This window comes from Euprymna scolopes, chromosome 29 (genome assembly GCF_053919585.1).
Source record: "Euprymna scolopes isolate OS-2025 chromosome 29, ASM5391958v1, whole genome shotgun sequence".
Taxonomy (NCBI): Eukaryota; Metazoa; Mollusca; class Cephalopoda; order Sepiida; family Sepiolidae; genus Euprymna; species Euprymna scolopes.
In genome coordinates, this window is record NC_136510.1 from 38,790,797 (window position 1) to 38,812,561 (window position 21,765).

The 21,765-nt window shown below is 33.5% G+C and overlaps 2 protein-coding genes across 2 annotated transcripts in view; one reads left to right on the forward strand and one right to left on the reverse strand.

Moving 5' to 3' along the window:
• The window catches only part of LOC145252607 (IQ domain-containing protein K-like), a 32,731-nt gene extending 13,069 nt beyond the window's left edge, over nt 1-19,662 (reverse strand). Inside the window, exons 1-4 of the mRNA XM_080112314.1 lie at nt 19,468-19,662; nt 15,685-15,927; nt 9,875-9,972; nt 4,675-4,727 (exon numbers count right to left, since the gene is read on the reverse strand). Coding sequence (XP_079968440.1) covers nt 4,675-4,727; nt 9,875-9,972; nt 15,685-15,927; nt 19,468-19,522 — 449 coding nt within the window. The 5' untranslated portion in view covers nt 19,523-19,662. The remainder of the gene's footprint in view (nt 1-4,674; nt 4,728-9,874; nt 9,973-15,684; nt 15,928-19,467) is intronic.
• Nucleotides 19,663-20,499: 837 nt separating this feature from the next.
• Nucleotides 20,500-21,765, forward strand: part of LOC145252606 (vacuolar fusion protein CCZ1 homolog) — a 45,841-nt gene continuing 44,575 nt past the window's right edge. Inside the window, exon 1 of the mRNA XM_080112313.1 lies at nt 20,500-20,841. Within this exon, the coding sequence (XP_079968439.1) occupies nt 20,764-20,841 (78 nt within the window). The 5' untranslated portion in view covers nt 20,500-20,763. The remainder of the gene's footprint in view (nt 20,842-21,765) is intronic.

Consider the following 21,765-nt stretch of genomic DNA (forward strand, 5'->3'; position numbering starts at 1 on the left):
ATATTAGCAGCAGTTGTATATAATTATTATTATTATTATTATTATTATTATTATTATTAGTAGTAGTAGTAGTAGTAGTAGTAGTAGTAGTAGTAGTATATAGAAGTGTTATCCATTATATACAGATATGTAAAAGTTTAGAAAATTATTATACTGTTAAATAATTTACATACAAATTAGACGGCAATGCTTAAAAAAAATCACTCTTTCTCTAAATGAGAGCAGTATGACAATTAAATCAGAATTTCTTTTTCCCAGAAGTAAGGCATATTTTAGCATGTATTTCGTGTTGTCTATAATATAAAGGACAAACGTATGTATGTATGTATGTATGTATGTATGTATGTATGTACACATACATACATACATACATACGTTTGTCCTTTATATTGTATGTGTATGTGTATATCTTTATTTCGATATGTGTGTGGGGTGGAGAGGACTCCCAAAAGCCCTGTTAAGGCAACCCCTCTGGGTGAAGTAAATCTCTGATTTAAAACAAATTAAATAGATAAAAAAATTTAAAAAATACATAAAGCGAGAGACCAGTACCCGCATTAAGCTGGTCTGCAGTTTGATTTGTTGCTGGCTATCTTGCTCATGCTTGTTGTTGGATCTCGACATTTTGAACCGAGAGAGAGAGACTTAGCTGTCGTACAAAGCTAAAACTCTGTAACATCATCTTTGTATAGATACTCCCTCAGGCATTTGTCTATAAAAAATTGTCCGTGGCAATGGAAAAAGTGCCATGTGTGTAGCCCTGAAATGCTGGAAGCATGTAATAATTGATCTGCCATCATTCTATATATGCATATGTATGTATGTATGTATGTATGTATGTATGTTAATATATGTACTAGTGTATGTATGTGTATGTATACCTATTTGTATATGTATGTATATATGTATGCGTGTATATATTTTTATTTATTTATTTATTGTGTATACATGTTTATGTGTGTTTGTATGTATATACGTATATATATTTTTGTGTATGTATATGTATATATGCATATATATGTATGCGTATAGGTGCATATATATGTATGTGTACGTATATGTAGGTAACTTTATGTGTATGTATGTATATGTGCATACATGTATGCGTATATGCATGTGAATATGTATGTATATGTGTGTATGTATTTGTATATGATAGTATATATGTGTATGCATATATATGTATATGTGTGTGCATGTATGTATGTATATGTTTGTATGTATGTGTTATATTTATTGTGTATGTTTGGATGTATGGATGTGTGCATGTGTGTATGTTTATGGGTATGTATGTGTATGTATGTGTGTATATGTATATATATGTATGTATGCCAAGGACCGTCTTCAATGTCATGTCTGCTTGAACGTGTGAATTCGCTGGCAGGACTAAAAAAAAAAAAAAATTGGGGGCTCATGGACTTTCACTGACTGAGGGAGTGGCACTCGTCGGACAAGACGTTGATGTATGTATGTATGTATGTATGTATGTAACGCTATAACTTGAAAAATACTCAACAAACCCCTATAAAGTTTGTATGTTTTTTAATTGGCATAACACTGGAAAAATATCTAAAATCCATTTAAAAAAAAATTCTTTAAGAGTCATTCATATCATTTAAAGTTATCAAGAAGTAAACACGATTTTTAATATTATCATGCAAAGGGAAATAACTCTGATTTTTTCACGAAGTTATTTTCTTTATGTCAATTCAAGTTTTGTAGCTGTGTATGTCCAGAGTGAGGAATGTGCTGGGCGAGGAAGAAACTGGGTAAGAGAGAGGAATAGAAGTTATGTTACACTTTTGTCCCGGGCAATACTGGGTAGCTTACTAGTTGAAGTATATAAGAAAAAGCCTTTAGATATAAGCGTTGATTAACTCACATTTAGTATAGTAATAGATATTCTGATGCTGTGCGATGTCTTCTTTAACATGTAAACACTTATTTAGAATTGTTTATCTACGAAAATGGCTTAAAATTTTGTAGTTTTGGCGATAGTAACGTCTTTGAATAATGCTAAGAACAGCTGTAACAATTAATATGCATTTAGTTAAACTGGCAAATGAAAAAGATGGATAAAAAACATAGATGTTATGAATGGGTCACCAGTTAGCAAGTGCTAACTCAACAATGAGAATTTTTTAATGAAAGCGAGAAAACATGAATTAACAAACAAAATAGATTCATGTCAACATTTTTACAGAGATTTCAAATATTCTTTGAAAGATCAAAGTTTCTTGAGAAGTTTTAAAGTTCTTGAATAAGAAGTAGATAAAAGATCCAAATACTTGGTTTCAAAGTTTCTGTGTGTGTGTGTGTGTGTGTGTGTGTGTGTGTGTGTGTGTGTGTGTGTGTGTGTGTGTGTGTGTGAGAGAGAGAGAGAGAGAAAGAGAGAGTTTACCTTCTGGGTGGCTGTGTTTACTGGAGATAAAAGGTCCAAAAAGTTGGTTCAAAGTTTCGGTGTGTGTGTGTGTGTGTGTGTGTGTGTGTGTGTGTGTGTGTGTGTGTGTGTGTGTGTGTGTGTGTGTGTGTGTGAAATTAATTTTAGGAGCGTACTCATAAATTGAAAGCCAGTCAGGCACGTGCCTTTTTCTTTTTTTTTGTTTAAAGTCCTTTTAGAATTTTCTCTCCCTCCATGTTTGCATGCAAATCGTAGACACACAGATGAATTTTAGGAGCAAGACCACGTCGCTTGTCCGGATAGGAGATTCCAAAATTCCTTGTCACGTAAAAGGGTATTTTCTTTAAAATAATTTCACTCCTAAAATACGTGCAAAACCATAGTCACATAGATAGTTTTCATAAGTAAGTCTCGTCACATATACGGGTATTCTTGCCGGAGTTTTCTTCTTTGAAGAATGCTCGTCAAAATTCCATTATCAGCGCCGGGCAATGAAACAACGTTCAATCTCAACGTCAGCGGAATTTCAAAAGAGAAAGGATCTCGCGGTAGGCTCGTGACGTCATCACAAAGCTAGCATTTCCCTTTTCTCAAATTAAAGGGAGTTTCACACAAATCCAAAATATACGAAACTAAAAATCATAAAGGATACAAAATACAAAAAATCATACATAAGAACCAGATAAAAAAATAATAAATGTAATCGGTGGGTGTGCACCATTATTGGTACAAAAAAAAATTCCAACATTTTAAAAGCTTGCTTTAGTTTATGCCTTATTGTTACTTTCAGGGCTTATAAACAATTTTTATTGGTTGGAAAATATTTTGATTTTACATGTTTCTGTGAAAACTTCTGGCTTTCGGAAGCAACAAAAAAAGTGAATTTCAGTGATGCGGAGAAAGAAAAGAGGTAGTAATTAAAGCCATTTGCTTTTTAACATTCATTCAACGCCAGGCTACCATAAAAGAAATGAAAAGGAAAGAAGAGGAAAAAGTAAACCAAATGAACAAAGAAAGAAATGAAAAGGAAAGAAGAGGATAAAGTAAATTAAATGAACAAAGAAAGAAATGAAAAGGAAATAAGAGGAAAAAGTAAACCAAATGAACAAAGAAAGAAATGAAAAGGAAAGAAGAGGAAAAAGTAAACCAAATGAACAAAGAAAGAAATGAAAAGGAAAGAAGAGGAAAAAGTAAACCAAATGAACAAAGAAAGAAATGAAAAGAAAGAAGAGGAAAAAGTAAACCAAATGAACAAAGAAAGAAATGAAAAAGAAAGAAGAGGAAAAAGTAAACCAAATGAACAAAGAAAGAAATGAAAAGGAAAGAAGAGGAAAAAGTAAACCAAATGAACAAAGAAAGAAATGAAAAGGAAAGAAGAGGAAAAAGTAAACCAAATGAACAAAGAAAGAAATGAAAAGAAAGAAGAGGAAAAAGTAAACCAAATGAACAAAGAAAGAAATGAAAAGAAAGAAGAGGAAAAAGTAAACCAAATGAACAAAGAAAGAAATGAAAAGGAAAGAAGAGGAAAAAGTAAACCAAATGAACAAAGAAAGAAATGAAAGGAAAGAAGAGGAAAAAGTAAACCAAATGAACAAAGAAAGAAATGAAAAGGAAAGAAGAGGAAAAAGTAAATCAAATGAACAAAGAAAGAAATGAAAAGAAAGAAGAGGAAAAAGTAAACCAAATGAACAAAGAAAGAAATGAAAAGAAAGAAGAGGAAAAAGTAAACCAAATGAACAAAGAAAGAAATGAAAAGGAAAGAAGAGGAAAAAGTAAACCAAATGAACAAAGAAAGAAATGAAAAGGAAAGAAGAGGAAAAAGTAAACCAAATGAACAAAGAAAGAAATGAAAAGAAAGAAGAGGAAAAAGTAAACCAAATGAACAAAGAAAGAAATGAAAAGAAAGAAGAGGAAAAAGTAAACCAAATGAACAAAGAAAGAAATGAAAAGAAAGAAGAGGAAAAAATAAACCAAATGAACAAAGAAAGAAATGAAAAGGAAAGAAGAGGAAAAAGTAAACCAAATGAACAAAGAAAGAAATGAAAAGAAAGAAGAGGAAAAAGTAAACCAAATAAACAAAGAAAGAAATGAAAAGGAAAGAAGAGGAAAAGTAAACCAAATGAACAAAGAAAGAAAAGAAGTAATTTGTTATGCTCATTCATCTCGCACATCGATTTCTAACCTATTACAAATATAAAAGACCGAAAAAAAATTAAATAAAAAATCCAATGAAAAAATAATGAAAAGAATTGTATGGCTGATTGCGTACTTACTTGTAAAGATATTCAGTGAGATAATCACAGGCATTAAATCTTGTTTTCTTTCGCTGCAAAAATAAACAAAAACTTTCACAAAACAACACTCGACTAGTGACAACCACTAGATACGATTTTTCCCACACTCTATCTGTGCCTAAATCTAAATGCAGATTCCATGAACAAAGCTTCTTTCCTAGAACTACCTGTCTGTGTAACACTGTTCCGCTGGCCTGCTTCCCGGTTGAATACAACATGGTAGCCTTCAAATCCAACCTAAACAAGTTCCTTTTGAGCCATCCCCATAAATAATCAAATTCTACCCAATACACATCACCTACCCATCAACTACCACCTTACATTCATTAACCCCCCCCTATCCTCGAGTGGCCTTTGGGCCTTGATAAATGGTGCCTCCCAAGTTAAAAAAAAAAAAAATCCAAATATGTACATATTCACCTGCACACACATACACCCCTACTCAACACGCATACATACACACACACACCAGACAAGAGTTAAGTTATATCACGTTACGTTACATGATGTTACGTTACATGACGTTACATTACATGACGTTACGTAACATAAGGCATAGAAATCTGAAATAGAGTTGTTGTTTTTTTTAATTAGAATGAAATATGCATACATATATGATACTGACGTTGATCGGTAGCATTGAAACAAATCTTGTTCTTCCTCTTTTCTCTCTTCCCCTAACTCCCCTTCCACTCTCTTCCTTTAGCAACACCAAGAGAGTGGGTAGCCTTTTCTATTGTTCAGTCAAGTGATAGCCTCTAGCTAGCTTACTCATTTGAAAACGCCATATTGCCTATAGGGTTGAAATACATTTATAATGAGATATGACTAACCGAGAATATTTTTTTTTTCTTCTTTTAAATTTTATTCTTGCTCTACTACGCATTGAGCTCTCCTACTTAAGATTTCCAACAGAAATTACTCTTCTCCTTTACAGTCACAAAATACTACCATAAACAAGAGAAAAATTGATGATGAAAATAAAAATTTAATAAATTGCAATACTTATTAAGGTATGTTTTTACGACCTGCCCCAGTATAGTATATGCACCTCCATGCTCCCCATGTGAAGAACATCTTTCGGAATAAACACTCCCCCCCTCCCAACTTCCCCATGTTAAGAACGGCTTTTGAGGTTGGGGGTGTTTATTCCGAAAGCCATTCTTTACATGACGAGATTGGCATGTTTATAATACGCTGGAGCAAGTCGTAAAAATTTACCCTTATTAATCCATCAAAAATTCAGACAAAGAATTATAATAAAAAAAATATCCCTAAGCCATGGATTTTCAAAGATAGACTCTTTTCATCAGAGGATAAATACTAGTAAAAAATGCATCAGTGGTTGTCAAAAATTTGAAAATATATAAAAACCATATATATATATATATATATATATATATATATATATATATATATATATACAGTGATGATCATATTTATTGGCACGGTAAAATAAAAGTTAAATTTTGTCTAATAAATTCTAAAAAAGGGATTAAATTAAAGAAAATAACAAAGTATATTATGTATTTTTAACTGGCCTTTCCGATGCAGCAATCGGATTTTAGAAAAAATAAATAACAAAGGAACAACAAACATAATTGCAAAAAACCCTTGTTCAAAATTATTGGCACGATTTATTTAATAATCAATTGTATAGCCTTTGGCCTTGATTACCTTCCTCAGTCGCTTTTCATAGTTTACAACCAAGTTGTTGCACTCTTCAGTAGTAATTTTAGCCCACTCTTCCTGACAATAATCCTCCAATTGAATAAGATTCTTAGGCTTCCTTTGCATTACCCTCAATTTTAATGTTCTCCATAAATTTTCAATTGGATTAAGGTCTGGGCTTTGTGATGGCCACTCCAAAACATTAATATGATTGTCCTCAAGCCATTTCTTAGTCAGTTTAGCCGAATGCTTTGGGTCATTATCTTGCATGAACCACCAACGACGACCAAGTGAGAGCTCTTTAGCAGAGTCTTTCAGGTTTTCATCCAATATTTTAACATAATCTTCCTTTTTTATGCTACCTGTGACCTTAACAAGTCGCCCTGGTCCAGAGGCAGCAAAGGATCCCCAAAACATCAAACTGCCTCTACCGTGCTTCACTGTGGGTATGGTGTTCTTAGGCAGGAAAGCTTCGCCAGATTTTCTGTAAATATAAGACACTTTATTATGGCCAAATAACTCTATTTTCGTTTTGTCAGTCCATAGAACACGTTTCCAGAATGCAACATCTTTATCAATATGACGTTTTGCAAAGGCTAGCCTTGCTTTCAGGTGCATAGGCTTCAATAAGGGAGTCTTTCTCGGACGACATGCTTTTAAACCAGCTCTCTTCAAAACTCTACCAACTGTATGTCGAGATACATTCACTCCAGAGGTGCTCTGTTCATCAACAATCTCCCAACAGAGATCCTTGGGTTTTGTTTTACTTGTCGAACAATTTTCCGTTCATCTCTTGGGGAAAGAATCCTTTTTCTCCCTCTACCCTCTAAACTCATAACGTGGCCTTGCGATTTGAACTTGGTTATTATGGCTCTAACAGTGGATTTGGGAAGGTTTAGCTTCTTTGAAATCTTATCATAGCCCTCCCCATTGGTATGGCATGCTACAACAAGCTTCCTGACGTCTTCGCTGTGTTCCTTAGTTTTAACCATGGCGATTGAAAATTATAATTTAGTCACTTATAATAGTTTAAATAAATCGCTATCTAAAAATTATCTGAAAAAAATTATTCACTGAATTAGCGTTAAACAAGCATAATATGGCTATAAAAAAGTTCAGAAAGCACGTAAACCGGAAATTGATTGATATTATACTGATACTAAAAGAAAAACAGAGCCGTGCCAATAATTTTGAACAAGGGTTTTTTGCAATTATGTTTGTTGTTCCTTTGTTATTTATTTTTTCTAAAATCCGATTGCTGCATCGGAAAGGCCAGTTAAAAATACATAATATACTTTGTTATTTTCTTTAATTTAATCCCTTTTTTAGAATTTATTAGACAAAATTTAACTTTTATTTTACCGTGCCAATAAATATGATCATCACTGTATATATATATAAACTAAATTAAGACATTTTCAATAGAATTAAATAGAATACAGAAATCAAAGTACAAAGTACAGGATCAAATAATTTATGAAAGACCCAAAAGGAAGAATTTGGAATCTTAAGAATAAATGGATTATAGTGAAGTCCAAACTATCAGTTGAAAGTCAGTTATACTGTTTGCTTGCATTGCAATGACCAAAGGAAAGAATCATAATAAAGAAATTGGAAAAACTGCACTACACAGTTTGAAGTTCAACATATTTTCTTTGTAAAAAAGTTTCATTAAATTGAAGCAAACTTTTTATAGACCAGATGATTTCCTTGGCACCAATCCTTTGAGGCGATGGGGAGATCAGTATTTTTATTAAGAAACCATCTCTACGTGATTGCACCCCAATGATAATGAGTGACTCATCTGCCCTTCTTGTTTCTTGCTTTTTTTTTTTTAAATTATTTTAATCTATTTTTCCATAAAACAAACAGAGTTATTCATTGGTTATGTACTCCACTCCAGCGCTTATCATGAAGTCTAACTTCTGCTAGGAATGTTTTAAAATGCACTAAATATTGATGATATTCCTCCTTTTTTTCCTTTGCAAAACTCAATCATGTTGTGCAAAGTCAAAATAAAAAATTTTCTCTACAAAACAACCAAACCAAACACCACTGCCGTGCTTAGGAACTCGCCCCCCCCCTACCCCACAGAATGTGCTCTGCTGTCTCTACCCACACAATTCAACTTACGCACCCCCCCTCAACATACTGAACCACAATAAATGGTACTTTAAACAAAATAACATGCTCTCAGAAGAATGCAGATATTCCATACCATAATCATTGAAATACGAAAGAAATTAAAGAATTGGTGTTAACGTTTTCACAACTTTTAGCTACTTTTTGGTATTTCTCAGCTATTTTTATAGCCATTTCAGAGTGTTTTGGCTCTCAATCTTTTATAAGTTTTTTAAAGAAATTTTAAACAAATTTAGACCCAAATTTCAAAACTATTTTGCCACAGAAAGTTTTATATAATGTCCAGAATTATAATTTAGTTTATTTAAAAAATGGAGAGGGAGTGTCAGAAAGTGTTTGTATGGGGGGAGGGGAGAAAAAAAAGCGAATTAAATCAAAACAGCATTAAAAGTAACCAAGTCATTTTGAAATGTCTCGATCTAGAAGAAAGTCATTAAGCGCTGAGATGAGATAGATACAAATTTGATAACTTATGAAAAATGCATGAATTTTTTTTCATTAAGTTAATTTTTTTCGATGAAAATTCCTTCAAAATGGTATTAAAACAGGTTTTCAGTTACACAAAAAGTTTGTGCATGCTGAAGAAACAACAAATGCAGTCGAAAGAAAACTTTGGTCAGAGTCGAAAAAATAAACAATAAACAGTTTTAACAAAAATTGAAAATAGAAAATAGATTAAAAAAACAATTCACTCGAATGACAGGCTCTACAAAATATGATATTTATTTTCAAGTTAATCCGAATTTTTTTCATTACAATAGATCTACAGAGCCCAAAATAGCCTTGCGGCTTCCTGAGGTCTTGCGGCCGCCAGGAACCCTGCGGGCCCCCAGGAACCCTGTGCCTCCTCCTCCTCCCACCAGAATCGCGGGGTCTGTGGGGGTGCTAAGCACGCTCCTGCCAAACACCATAAAAAATATTTGAAGATATAAAAAAAAACTTTTCCAAAATTACTAGATTTGGCATTAAATGACTTAAAAAAAGGTTGATATATCGTAAAACGAAACAACTAAATAAATAAAATTAAATATGCATCAAGTGCGCTTGAAAGCCAAATCACAACGTAATATTAGGGAAATAAAAAATATTTTACTTGCTTGAAATTTATAACATAAATATATTTCAGGGCTAAACTCCATCCTCAGTATGTTGTTTTCCTTCTTTTTTTTTCTTCTTTCTTGCTGGTTGCATTTTGAAATGGTGGAACAGTGCATAGGCAACGTGAGAATAACTAAATAAATATATAAACATCTAAAGAATATGAAGCATAAAAACTTAGTTGAGACGGAGATATACAACCAATATGTTTGCGACAAGTTCCCGAGGCAAAGAAAAGAAAAAACAAATAAAATTACAGCTGAAATACCTCAAAGCATTTTTCCAATTTGGCCTGTTTCAACATTTCAATTAAGGCTGGTTCTAAAATCGGGAGGATATAAAATTCTACAAAGACCCTCGGCAGACCTGAAATGCAAGCAAATGCAATTTAGACAAAATGGTTGAAATGCAAAGTAATTTGTTCTCTCTTTTCATTCTTCAATTATCATGGCTGATAAGAATATTTACATCTGCATTGCTAGCGCCCGTCTTGTCTTCTACCACTTTCATTCCTGTTTGTGGTCCAGACAGGAAATCAAATTAGCCACAAAAGCCAGAGTCTACCAAGTACTTGTCTGCATTACTATCTTCTACAGTTGTGAGTCATGGCCAATGAGAGCTACTGATTTTTGCAGACGACATTTTTTATCATTTCTGTCTGTGTCGCATCTTGTGTGTATCCTGGCAACACTTCCTGTTGAACCACATGGTGCCACATCACTTCTTTCCAGCTGGCTCTTCTCACCAGACACCTTTGCTGGACTGGTCATGCCCTCCACTGTACATGAAGCAGCCAGCTAAAAACGTAGCTCAGAATGGTTAAAGAAGATACTGAACCGATTCTGGGTCCGACAATCTACGGTGTTTGTCATTGGAACCATGACTGGCTGTTGATAGTCTCAGCGTTGGCGATGGATCTCCAAGCTTCATCGGCTTTTGTGTGGGATTTGGCGAATTCATTGGAAGGTGCCAGCTTAACCGATCCAGGGTGAATGCTTCCTCAAGACAAGACAAGATATGGCCGATAACACCTTTCTATTGAGTGTCTAACATTTAAACTCCTCAGCCTAACATTCTCAGGCAACAGGAATAAATACATAGGAGATGCTGCAAAGTTTTCTGGAAAGGAGATACGTTTCTTCTACCTGGTTAGAAATCTTTTCATACCTGCCATTGTTCTACATCTTTACAAAGCCATGATTCGTCCATGCATGGAACATTGTTACCATATCTGGTTTTATGCACCAATCACTAGTCTCTCTCTCTTAGACATGGTCCAAAAAAGAACCTCTAATTTAATAGATCCCACATTGTCTACCAAGCTCCAGCCCCTGTCCCATCATCGCAATTTTGTATTCTTGAGTTTGTTTTACAATTGCCACAACAGAATGTTCTTTGACGAACTTGCTACACTTGTGCTCCTCTCAAATTTCGATCAGGTTTTGACTTTTAGAGATACGAGATGCATCTCTGTATATCAATATTAAGGGAAATGTAGCACAGAAGTAAACCAAAACCTTTTTTAAAGCAACAGCAAAAGTTTCAGTGGCAGAAAGCTGGAGAGTTTCTGAGTGAAGAAAAGGAAGAATTGAAAGTTCTTTGGGCTGTTGAAGGTCAGCCAGCAATCATCTTCAGGCAAAGATCGTTAATGCTGGCAAGTCCAGTGGATGGGGAAAGGAGAGAGAGAGAGAGAGAGAGAGAGAGAGGGGGAAGGTTTGATACTTCCTGGGTTCTCTCTGCTGACTGACCATGATTCCCAAAGCGGTTAAAGAAGTTCATCAGGGAAGAGATGAAATCAATATGCTCTGCAAGTTGATTGGTCAGTCTGTGGTCAAATTTCCTAGCGGGGCATTGATTCACGATAAAAAAAAATAAGTCTTTATTTTATTCATGACTGCTACAAATTGATTAAAACTTTGATGGATGAACAAACGGAACAAGAAAGACAAGTCTTTAACAAACAATGATCAGGCAGTGGTAATCCTTTAGTGTATAATTCAATCTAGTGGAGAAATCTGCAAAATTACGATATCTTTCCATTTCTTATGTAAGTGAAGCCCACTCGATGTACTTTACTTTCAGTAATACCTCCACGTTTTAATCTGTTTCATTCCTCTTCAATCTGATTAAATGATGCGAATGGAACATCCCTTTTTAAAAAACTGATTAAATATTCGATTTTGATTAAAAATTGGTTGTTATATTTTGTATTTATTCAGTCCAACAGAAAAACAAAAACTACCAAAAACAGATTTTTTAAAAATATACTATCATAAGAGGGGAACAGCTCACACCTAAAACTGATGAGAACTGACATGGGGGACGTTTTAAGCTATCTGTTCTATACAACTTGTGTTATGACTTCTACACACCAGTAAACAGGATTTACAGAAAGCCAAAGCTTGACTAGCCTTTCTAAACTGACTACAACGAATAAACGGACCAAGTACTATACAAACAGAACTGGTGCAGAAAGAACATGTAGATTGGCTGAAGACTAAACAGCAGCAAAAACACAAAGAATCTGCAGCAGAACAAGAGGCTGCAGCCAAAGATGCTGTGGCCAAAGATGCTGTGGCCAAAGATGCTGTGGCCAAAGAAGCTGTGGCCAAAGATGCTGTGGCCAAAGAAGCTGTGGCCAAAGATGCTGTGGCCAAAGAAGCACTGCTAACATGATGGAGAAATGGCTTCACAGCATCCAAAGTCGGATTCTAAGAAGCCTACAGAATCAAACATCACGATGAGTTCAGTAATTGAGCAGGCGAAATATAACTGCTTATATCAAGCCTATAATGTCATTGATTGGTCAACACAACAAATCAGTTGCATAAGCAGTCACGGCTAGCTACGTAATCCCGAATGTCTACCTACAAGCACTTATTTGGAATATACCTACTGTCCCCTTTCCACTGCAGACACAACAAACAACTCGACAGGATTTTAGCTGGTGTGAGCGGTCATTATTCTCGGGGACAATGAGCAAATAATTTTTTGTATAAGCATACACCATTTGCTCTTAGATAACCGAAGTTAAGCAACATTGAAACTAGTCAGTCCTTAGATTGGTGACTGAAAAATCTGTGCCAATTAAAATTTGATAACAGTCATACCGTCATCTATACTATTAATAAAATTCTAAATGTTTATTTATTTATTTATTTATGTATGTTTGTGTATATATACCAATAAAACTTTCGAATGGATGCACCAAATTGAAAAATTCTTTTTTTCCCTGAAAGGTGTGAGTCCCTAGATTCTCCTTATCTATATATGCTTCGTAATGAACAACGATGAGTCACACAAAAAGCCTGAAATAAGGGTTTTTGGGCCGTTTCGTGCATGTCGAAAAAGTTACCTGCCTATGTCAACGGAATTTAACATTTTCTGTATACAGTCGCAGTAACATCTTTCGGCATACGGACAGGACTTGTGGCGCAATGGATAATGTGTCTGACTACGGATCAGACAATTCCAGATTCGAATCCTGGCAAGTTCGTAATAATTTCAACCATCATTTTATCCAACATTTACTTATTATCCTTACCCTTAATTAGGGTATTTTTGTTTTTTCAGTGATTTTTTTTTTGTGCATGTGGGAATTTTCTCATACTCCGAGTTCACAGTGTAAGCGTTGATGGTAAGATGCTGTTGAGTGTACTTGACGTTGAGTGTATTCGATTTTGTGTTTGACTCGGCGTTGTGTGTGCTGACGCGGTGCAGCCGCTAGTTAATAATAATATTTTGCTTGTTCTTTCCTTAGTTAGCCTATACATTATGCTTTGAAAAATGCCAAATACAGTTTTTGAAGGCCAAATTGCTTTTTAAAAAAGCCAAATTCATTTAATTTAGCCTTAAAAGGGCCAATCTGGTAACCCTAAACGAGAATATGAGAGTTACCTCCCTTTGATTTAGCCTTGTTTTCGAATATCATTATAATAATGATAATATATGGTTATTGTTGTAATCATGTGAGAAAGGAACTCGTAATTTCGATGTGCAGTGAAAGGTGTGAGTCCCTAGATTGTCCTTATCTATATATGGTTCGTAACGAACAATACCTAGTCACGCAAAAAGCCTGAAATAAGGGGGTTTGAGCCGTTTCGTAAAATTGTCAAAAAAGTTATCTGCCCATATCAACGGAATTTAACACTGTCTGTAACTCTCTGTATATAATCGCGGTAACATCTTGCGGCATACGGACAGGACTTGTGGTGCAATGCCTAATGCATCTGGCTATCGATCAGAAGATTTCAGGTTCGAATCCTGGCAAGTTCATAATAATTTTAACAATCATTTTATCCAACGTTTACCCATTATCCTTACCCTTAGTTCGGGTATTTTTGTTTTTTCAGTGATTTTGTTTTGTGCATATGGGAATTTCCCATACTCTGAGTTCACAGGGTAAGCGTTGATGGTAAGATGATGTTGAGTGTACTTGATGTTGAGTGTACTCGATTTTGTGTTCGACTTGGTGTAGTGTGTGCTGACGCGGTGCAGCTGCTAGTTCTGAATAAGAATATAGCTTAATGCAAAGTGAAGAGTTGAATATTAATTTAATCGGAATAATACTTTATCTTTCTAGATGCAATGTAAGCAAACATCTTGCTTCCCAACACCCCACTTAGGATGCTCCTTGCAGATCTGCTCTCTAATAAAGTAGCCCCTTACATCTCAGCAATGTATATATATATATATATATATATATATATATATATATATATATATATATATATAATTTTAGGTTAATATTATTCAAAGGTGAAAACATCCAATGAGTTTAACGAGTTTTATACAATAGTGCTTAATATTAAAATAGAGTAAGTAATTTTATTTACTTTTTACATAAACATTTAGATATCGCTACACAGTCATGAATATGTTTCAGTCAACTAGTTATAAATAACTAGAAACATCATCAGGTGATGTTGCTTTTACAGAAGTCAAATCCTCAATCAAGATTTATGTAAAAAATAAACAAAAGTATATATATATATATATATATATATATATATATATATATATATATATATATATATATTAGTGTTGGGACGATTAATCATAATCGAAATCGGGAAATCAAAAAATCGGAATATTTGAGGGTATCAGAATCGGAAAAATTGTACCGATTTTCCAATGCCAAAACGATTCTTTTAATTGTCTTTTTTAAATGATTTTGCTTAAAGCTAAATCTTTCATTATTGGTAATAATGATAAAATAGTAAATATTTATTGATTTAAAACTATCAGTGGAACTAAAATCGATAGATCGTTCCCCACAAGTACATTTTTACATTTAGGAAAATATCTATGCATTTAACATGTGTGTTTTTACAACAATCGGAGAAAAAATACAACTATATAGTTAAATATTTAGGGATTTATAAAGAATCAGAATCAAAAGCAGTAATTGTATTGGAATTGGTAACTTAGTACGGAATTGGTAATTGTATCGGAATCGGGAAAAATATTGGAATCGTCACATCACTAATATATATATATATATATATATATATATATATATATATATATCTCTTTTCAAGGGAAATAAGGTAAAAAAAACGATAGAAGTGCTCGATATGTTAATAGAGCGGTATATAATTTTTTAATTTTTTTTTGAAACAGTAATGTAAATTTATTATGGGCTCAATAAAAAATTAAAAAATTATATATATATATATATATATATATATATATATATATATATATATATATAGATCAAGAGAGAGAGAGAGGGAGAGAGAGATAGTGAGACAGAAAGGGAGACAGAAATGGAGACAGAGAGAGGGAGAGAAGGAGAGAGACAGAGCAAGGGAGTGTAAATAAGCAAATGTAAAAATTTATTTGCCTCCACTTACTTAGATCAAATTGCTTCATGCCTTGCCTGCTGTGATTTCCATTTAAAAAATAAATAAATAAGTACTGGGCTTTCTGGCAAGTATAACTGGCGACAGACTAGTGTCCTGCCACAGGAACGTTTCAGGCCATCTGTTCCGCTTTATGCTATAAATCCAAGGATCACTACCAAACATAAGAAAGCAAAAATACATGTCTAAAAAAAAAATATGAAAAAATACTTACATGTTTTTTTATCTGGGGCAGGAGGGGGGCTCAGCTCTGCCTGGGTTTCTGGAATGTCAATTAGGTAATAACCGATACACGCCGGGTGGCTGATAGACGGATCAAAGTCTGCAGCCAGATTATCATGTGGATCAACATGGACGTGCAAATGTCCATAAAATGCTGGATGGTGAACGGATGGATCATAATTGATGTATTCGATTTCATCTTTATCTTTCGGTGGCTTTTCAGGGTACTCTGATTCTGAAATGATTTGGCAAATTCAATAAAATAGAGTGCAAGTAATTGTACTTCACACAGAAATAGTTTGTTTTTTTTATTTATGGAACTCGCGCAAGACAAGGTGTGAAGCACTTGATGTAAGGAGTGAAAGATGATTATCACAAAGAAAGGAAATGCCTATTGACCTTAGTTATGTATTCAATTGTGTTCTGTATCGATATGTCTTACTTAAAGAGGTCTACGGTGCATGACAATGTTCCATGATATATTTCGGGGAAGCCCCTTTGTCAAATTGTGGATGTTACAGATCTAGTCAAAGCATAAGATGTAGTTTACATGAAGCATTATGTGAGATAGGTATATAGCATGCTTGGAATTGATCTGTAACATCCACCATTTGAAAAAAGGGCTTCCCTAAAATATATCATGGAACATTGTCATGCACCGTAGACCTCTTCAAGTAAGACATATCGATACAGAACACAATTGAATATATATATATATATATATATTGATTTGCAAACTGTCACTTGTTTTCGTCTTTCTTACTCAACATCAACTACATTCCATTCCTCGCATTGTGGTAGCCTTCTAACCTCTTATATATACATATATATATATACATATATGTGTGTGCGTGTGCGTGTTTGTGTGTGTGTGTGTGTGTGTTTGTGTGTGTGTGTATGTGACAGATCCTGGTTAATTCAAACTATTGTCCCAAACCGTTTTTCCTTTAATAATTTAAACAAAATGAATAAGATTAGGAAAGAAAATATATCTTGTACATAGGGATTTAAATAACGTCTTTTAAAAGTATATATATATATATATATATATATATATATATATATATATATATATATATATATATATATATATATATATATGTGTGTGTGTGTGTGTGTGTGTGTGTGTATATATATATATATATGTATATATATGTATATATATATATATATATATATATATATATATATATAGATTGAATGACCCAACCTTCCCACACACACGCATTTATAGTTTCCTTTTCACTTAAGTATGGTCTATGATCGTTTTCTTCTTCTGCATGCTTCCTTTTAATATCCTGAAGATGTCCCCTGCAATAGGGACGAAACGTTGATCACTATTTTATAAATTCACTCGGTTTTTCTGTTTTCAAAACAACATAATGTCAACCATCGCTGGTATTTTTATTTTATTTTTGTTCATATATATATATATATATATATATATATATATATATATATATGTGTGTGTGTGTGTGTGTGTGCGTGTGCGTGTATATTAGTAATAGAACTATTCCAATATCTTTCCAGATTCTGAGATTCTTTATTAGATGTGTACTCAACTTTAATTAAAACGTGCATATGTTCCCGAAATCCTGTTTTCATCTTGAATGTTATTCTCACAATGTTTCGGTCGATATAGCACATGCCACAATGGATAAAGGTATTAAATGACAATTAGTTCTCAGTGACAATTTTCTGGAGATTGGGGGTTCAATACTCACTAGATGCAGTACTAAGAATAAAATAAAAATCACTTATTTAACACTTCTAACTAGTTATGGCTGACAGAAAAAAACAAAAACAATCTACTCCCGCAGATTAAATAAAGGATTCAATTCAATATTCCATCGAAGTTTCCAAGTTGGAGAAGATGCATCTAAAGAAGATTGGAGGTTATATCGGCCGAAACGTTTTGAGAATAACACTTAATGTGCAAATAGTAAACAAATAATACAAGTAATAATTTTTGGAGCAAAAGTGTTGTCTAGTTAACAGCTTAGAAATCGAAAACAAGCAATATCAAATAGCTTGTACTGATAGGCCTGAACTGTCATTTTAGCTTCAACCTCTGTCCCAACGATGAAATCGTGGATGCTCCAACAAACTATAAGCCCTTGTACCCAGTCGACGTAAATACCCCCAACAAACCCGACAAGCAGCAAAGTCCCACCCCTACACATTAGAAATCCCCAGATATAAGAAAGCCTTCTACTTTAATAGTTTCTTCCCCAAAACTGCTAGACTAGGGTTCTTGCCTCCTCAACTGTACTGACATACATAAGTTCAGATTTAATGTGAACAGACATCTTGCTGCTCAACTCCCTACATAGTGTCCCTGCAACTTATGTCCCTGATAGTAGCCCCTACATCAAAGTGACACTGTGTCTTGTTTGAGGTAAAAATTTAATTAAAAGAAAACATTTACCAAACGTATTAAAATGCAGTTTTCTCTTGTCCTGTATAGTTTTAAACATGTAAATTGTTTGTAAATTTTGCTATTTCCATGTTCTTTTCATTACTTCAATAATCCAATTCCGTTAATCAAAAGTGGTATTTTATTTATTCTCGTTTAGGTGGTCGCTAATTTCAGGCTTGATAGATAAAAAAAAGAAGTATACCTTAATCCAACTGGAAGCCACCGCCAGTCTTAAGGTTAGTGATACCATAAGTTGTTTTGATTTTGTATCTCTTAAGTCTGACAAAAGAAAATCGATGGCCATTTCGGATTGACGAAATCGGCTGAGTGAAAATAATTAAACATAAAAATGTTTCACAAGTTTAAAACTATGCTAGTCAATAGAAAAATATATATAGTGATCCATGTACAAACTGTTTCGCTGTATCACAGTTCATCAGTGCGGATAGATTAGCACCCATCTCTAGTTAGGGATTGAACCTGTAACCATCTAGTTGATAGTTAGCAGTTCTAACGTCCGGTCCATGAGATCGGTGCCCATAAACGCCCTCATCAAATGCCCATTTTTATAGACACTCGTCCACCGCTTTTACAGTGCTCGACCTGCTTCTTTATTTACAAACAAACAAACAGTAGTAAACGAAAACGTAACATGGAAGGAAAAACAAAACTTCTTTTAAAACAACAACAAAAGGGCTTATTTTAGCAACAGAAAGTTGGACCGTGTCCGAATGATGAAAATGAAGAGTTGAAAGTTACTTGGTCTGTCGAAGGTCAGCCAGCAGTTAACTCCATGCAAAGATCGTCAATGCTGGAGCGTCCGGCGGACGAAGACAGAAGAGGTAGAGAAGGGATGTCTTTCAATGCTTCCTGGGTTCCTTCTATTGACCAACCGTGATTCTCGACAGGATTAAAGAAATTTCTTAAGGGGCAGATGGGATCAATGTGCTTTACAAGCTGATTGGTCAGTGTACGACCAAATTGCCAAGTAAGGACATTGATTCCCAAGAGAAAATAAGTCTTTATTCAATGCCTGCTACATCACCAGGCTTATAAGTATAAAGAATGGAAAGGGTCTGTTGTTAGGCTGTGCAAGGATCTCTTGATCAGGTAGAAAACCCTCTTGGCTTTGTTTGCCATCTCAATTTTATGGTGTGTTGGTTTGCAAAAATTATTCACAACCGTATCAAGGCCCTTTGCATTAGCGACAATATTGAGTAGTTGATGTGGAAGACTGATAGTCAAGAGACAGCATGTTTTGTTTATTTTCGATTTCTCATCTGTTAACTATACTATACTTTTGCCCTTGTTTGAAATGTTATGTCAAGAAGTAGAAATAATAGAATCTCAACTCACCTTTACAAATCGTTTCCCATAATTTTTTTTCAGGCAGTTTAATTATCACCGTCATGTTTGTTTGCTTTTTTGTTGTTGCTTTTGTCGTTGTTTTTGTTGTTTATTTTGTTGTTGGTTTTTTTTTGTTCTTTATTTTGTTGTTGTTGTTGTTGTTGTTTATTTTGTTGTTGTTGTTGTCGTTGCTTTTGTGTATGTGTGTTTACCTTTAGTCTTTTTTTCTTTTTTCTAAATATAGTTTATTACCTACTTTTATAAAATCGGATTTTTTTTCTTTAATTATTGTATTATGTTTAGAAAACTGAGACACATAAAAATAATTTCGACCACTAAAAATTTTATTTTCATTTTTTTTCAAGTTGTTGTTTTTTTTTGGGGGGGGGAGTAATAACATGGGTGAAGTAGAAACAGTGCAAACACAGAACATCTGCAAATGATACTTTTTTACCTAAAAACAAATAACTTTTGTTTTACTTAATTATTAATTATTTTCCATCAAATTATTTTTTTTTCTTTTGTCTATCCTTATTTACTTGTCTCCTCACAAGAGGAGACTTAAACACAGTATCACCTTTTAATGTTGGAAAAATCCAGCCTCCCAAAAAGGTATCCTCTGGACTGTGACAAACATTTAAATTGCCTCGATCTAAAAGGATCTCTCTGAAATATAGTATCAGAACAGATACTACACTTTGTTACTATTAATTTAAAGTATTGCATGCAATTAAGTTTTACCTACCTACCTACAATCAATAATGACTATAAAAAAAATTGAAAACTTATTTTACTACTTACTACTAAAAAATAAATCCATACATATACTCCATGTTGTATTTTTTAAAAAATCTTTTTTCAGATCGGTATATTTTCGTAAAACGGTCGAATGCGATATTAATTCTCGCTATTTAAAAATAACTTTTATTTATTAAGGGTAGAATAATTTTTCCCCGAAGAAGCGCAGTGTAGTTGATAGCGTATATTTTCTATCTCGAATATTATATTGTTTATGACGTAGTTGCCATAGAAACTAATTAGGGGCAGATAACTCTATGTTGATTACATCAACACGATCGTTAGGTGGCGTTCAATGTCTTCCATGCGAATACAACTCGTAGACGTAAAGCAAAATATTTCTTTAATTTAATATTTTTTCACGATTTGTTATTATCCATTTTTTTTTTAATTAATCGCGTCATGGTTGACTAGATTGCCGTATTCGGTTTTATGAAATCAGATAACTGAGAGAAATAATACGAAAAAAAAAAAAAGGAGGGGTGAAGATACGAGCAGACAAACAAGATGAGTAGCGCCAGTGGACGTCTCAACTTGGAGACGTTCTACATCTTCAATTCCATGTATGGACCAAAAGAAGGCGAGGTAAATAAACAAACTTTAATGGCATTAAATGAACATAATTTCCCAATTGTTAAAAAAAAAAGAAAAGTTATTTTAAACTATTAACTTGGATCAAATATTTAGGGTTATTTTCTTTCACTTTTTAAAATGTTTATATGTTTAAAATACGCCTTTCTCTCTCTCTCTCTGTTCACTTTTTAAACATGTGATTTTGCAGCAGACAAACCATAAATAGGTGCTAGTGCAGAGAGTGATCCGCGCTATTTTTTAAATCGTATTTCCAAGTTTAATTAAAGTTTTATGATATATTTTTTTATTCAATTGTAAGGTTGAAGTATAGAATAGGTACAAAACACCCTCCCCTCCCTATGTTAAGAATGGCTTTTTAAATAATGTTATTATTTACATCCGGACCACTCTCTGCACTGGTACCCAGAAATAATTACATTTACTTTTACTTTCTAATTTCAACCGATTTTACGCAGTTTATGTTCGAAATTAATATTTTCTTTCGTGTAGGGGAAACGAAAATGAGTATTTATATAGAATACAAACCGTGCTATTTTTAGATATGGTATGATCATGTCATTTTATGGGTATCTTTTGTTTATTAAATTGTTAGATAAAAATACAAAATTGTTTTTAAGTCCCTCCCCGCGCTCCTTCCCATGTTTAAAATGAGTTTTTAAATAACAAGGTTAATATTTTAGCACAATCCGTATTAGTGAATAAGTAACCAAAAATTAGCGTTAATATTGGACATTTTTTGTTTAATTCGAGCAACCAGAAATTTGTCTCAATGATCTTTCACTTTCTTGAGAGATTTAAAAATTATTTTATAATTTTTGAATGGTCACAGATTAAACAAGACACCTGCCATCTTTTTTTAATCTATTAATAATCGATAAAAAAAAAATAAATAAAAAATAGTCGATATCTATCGTT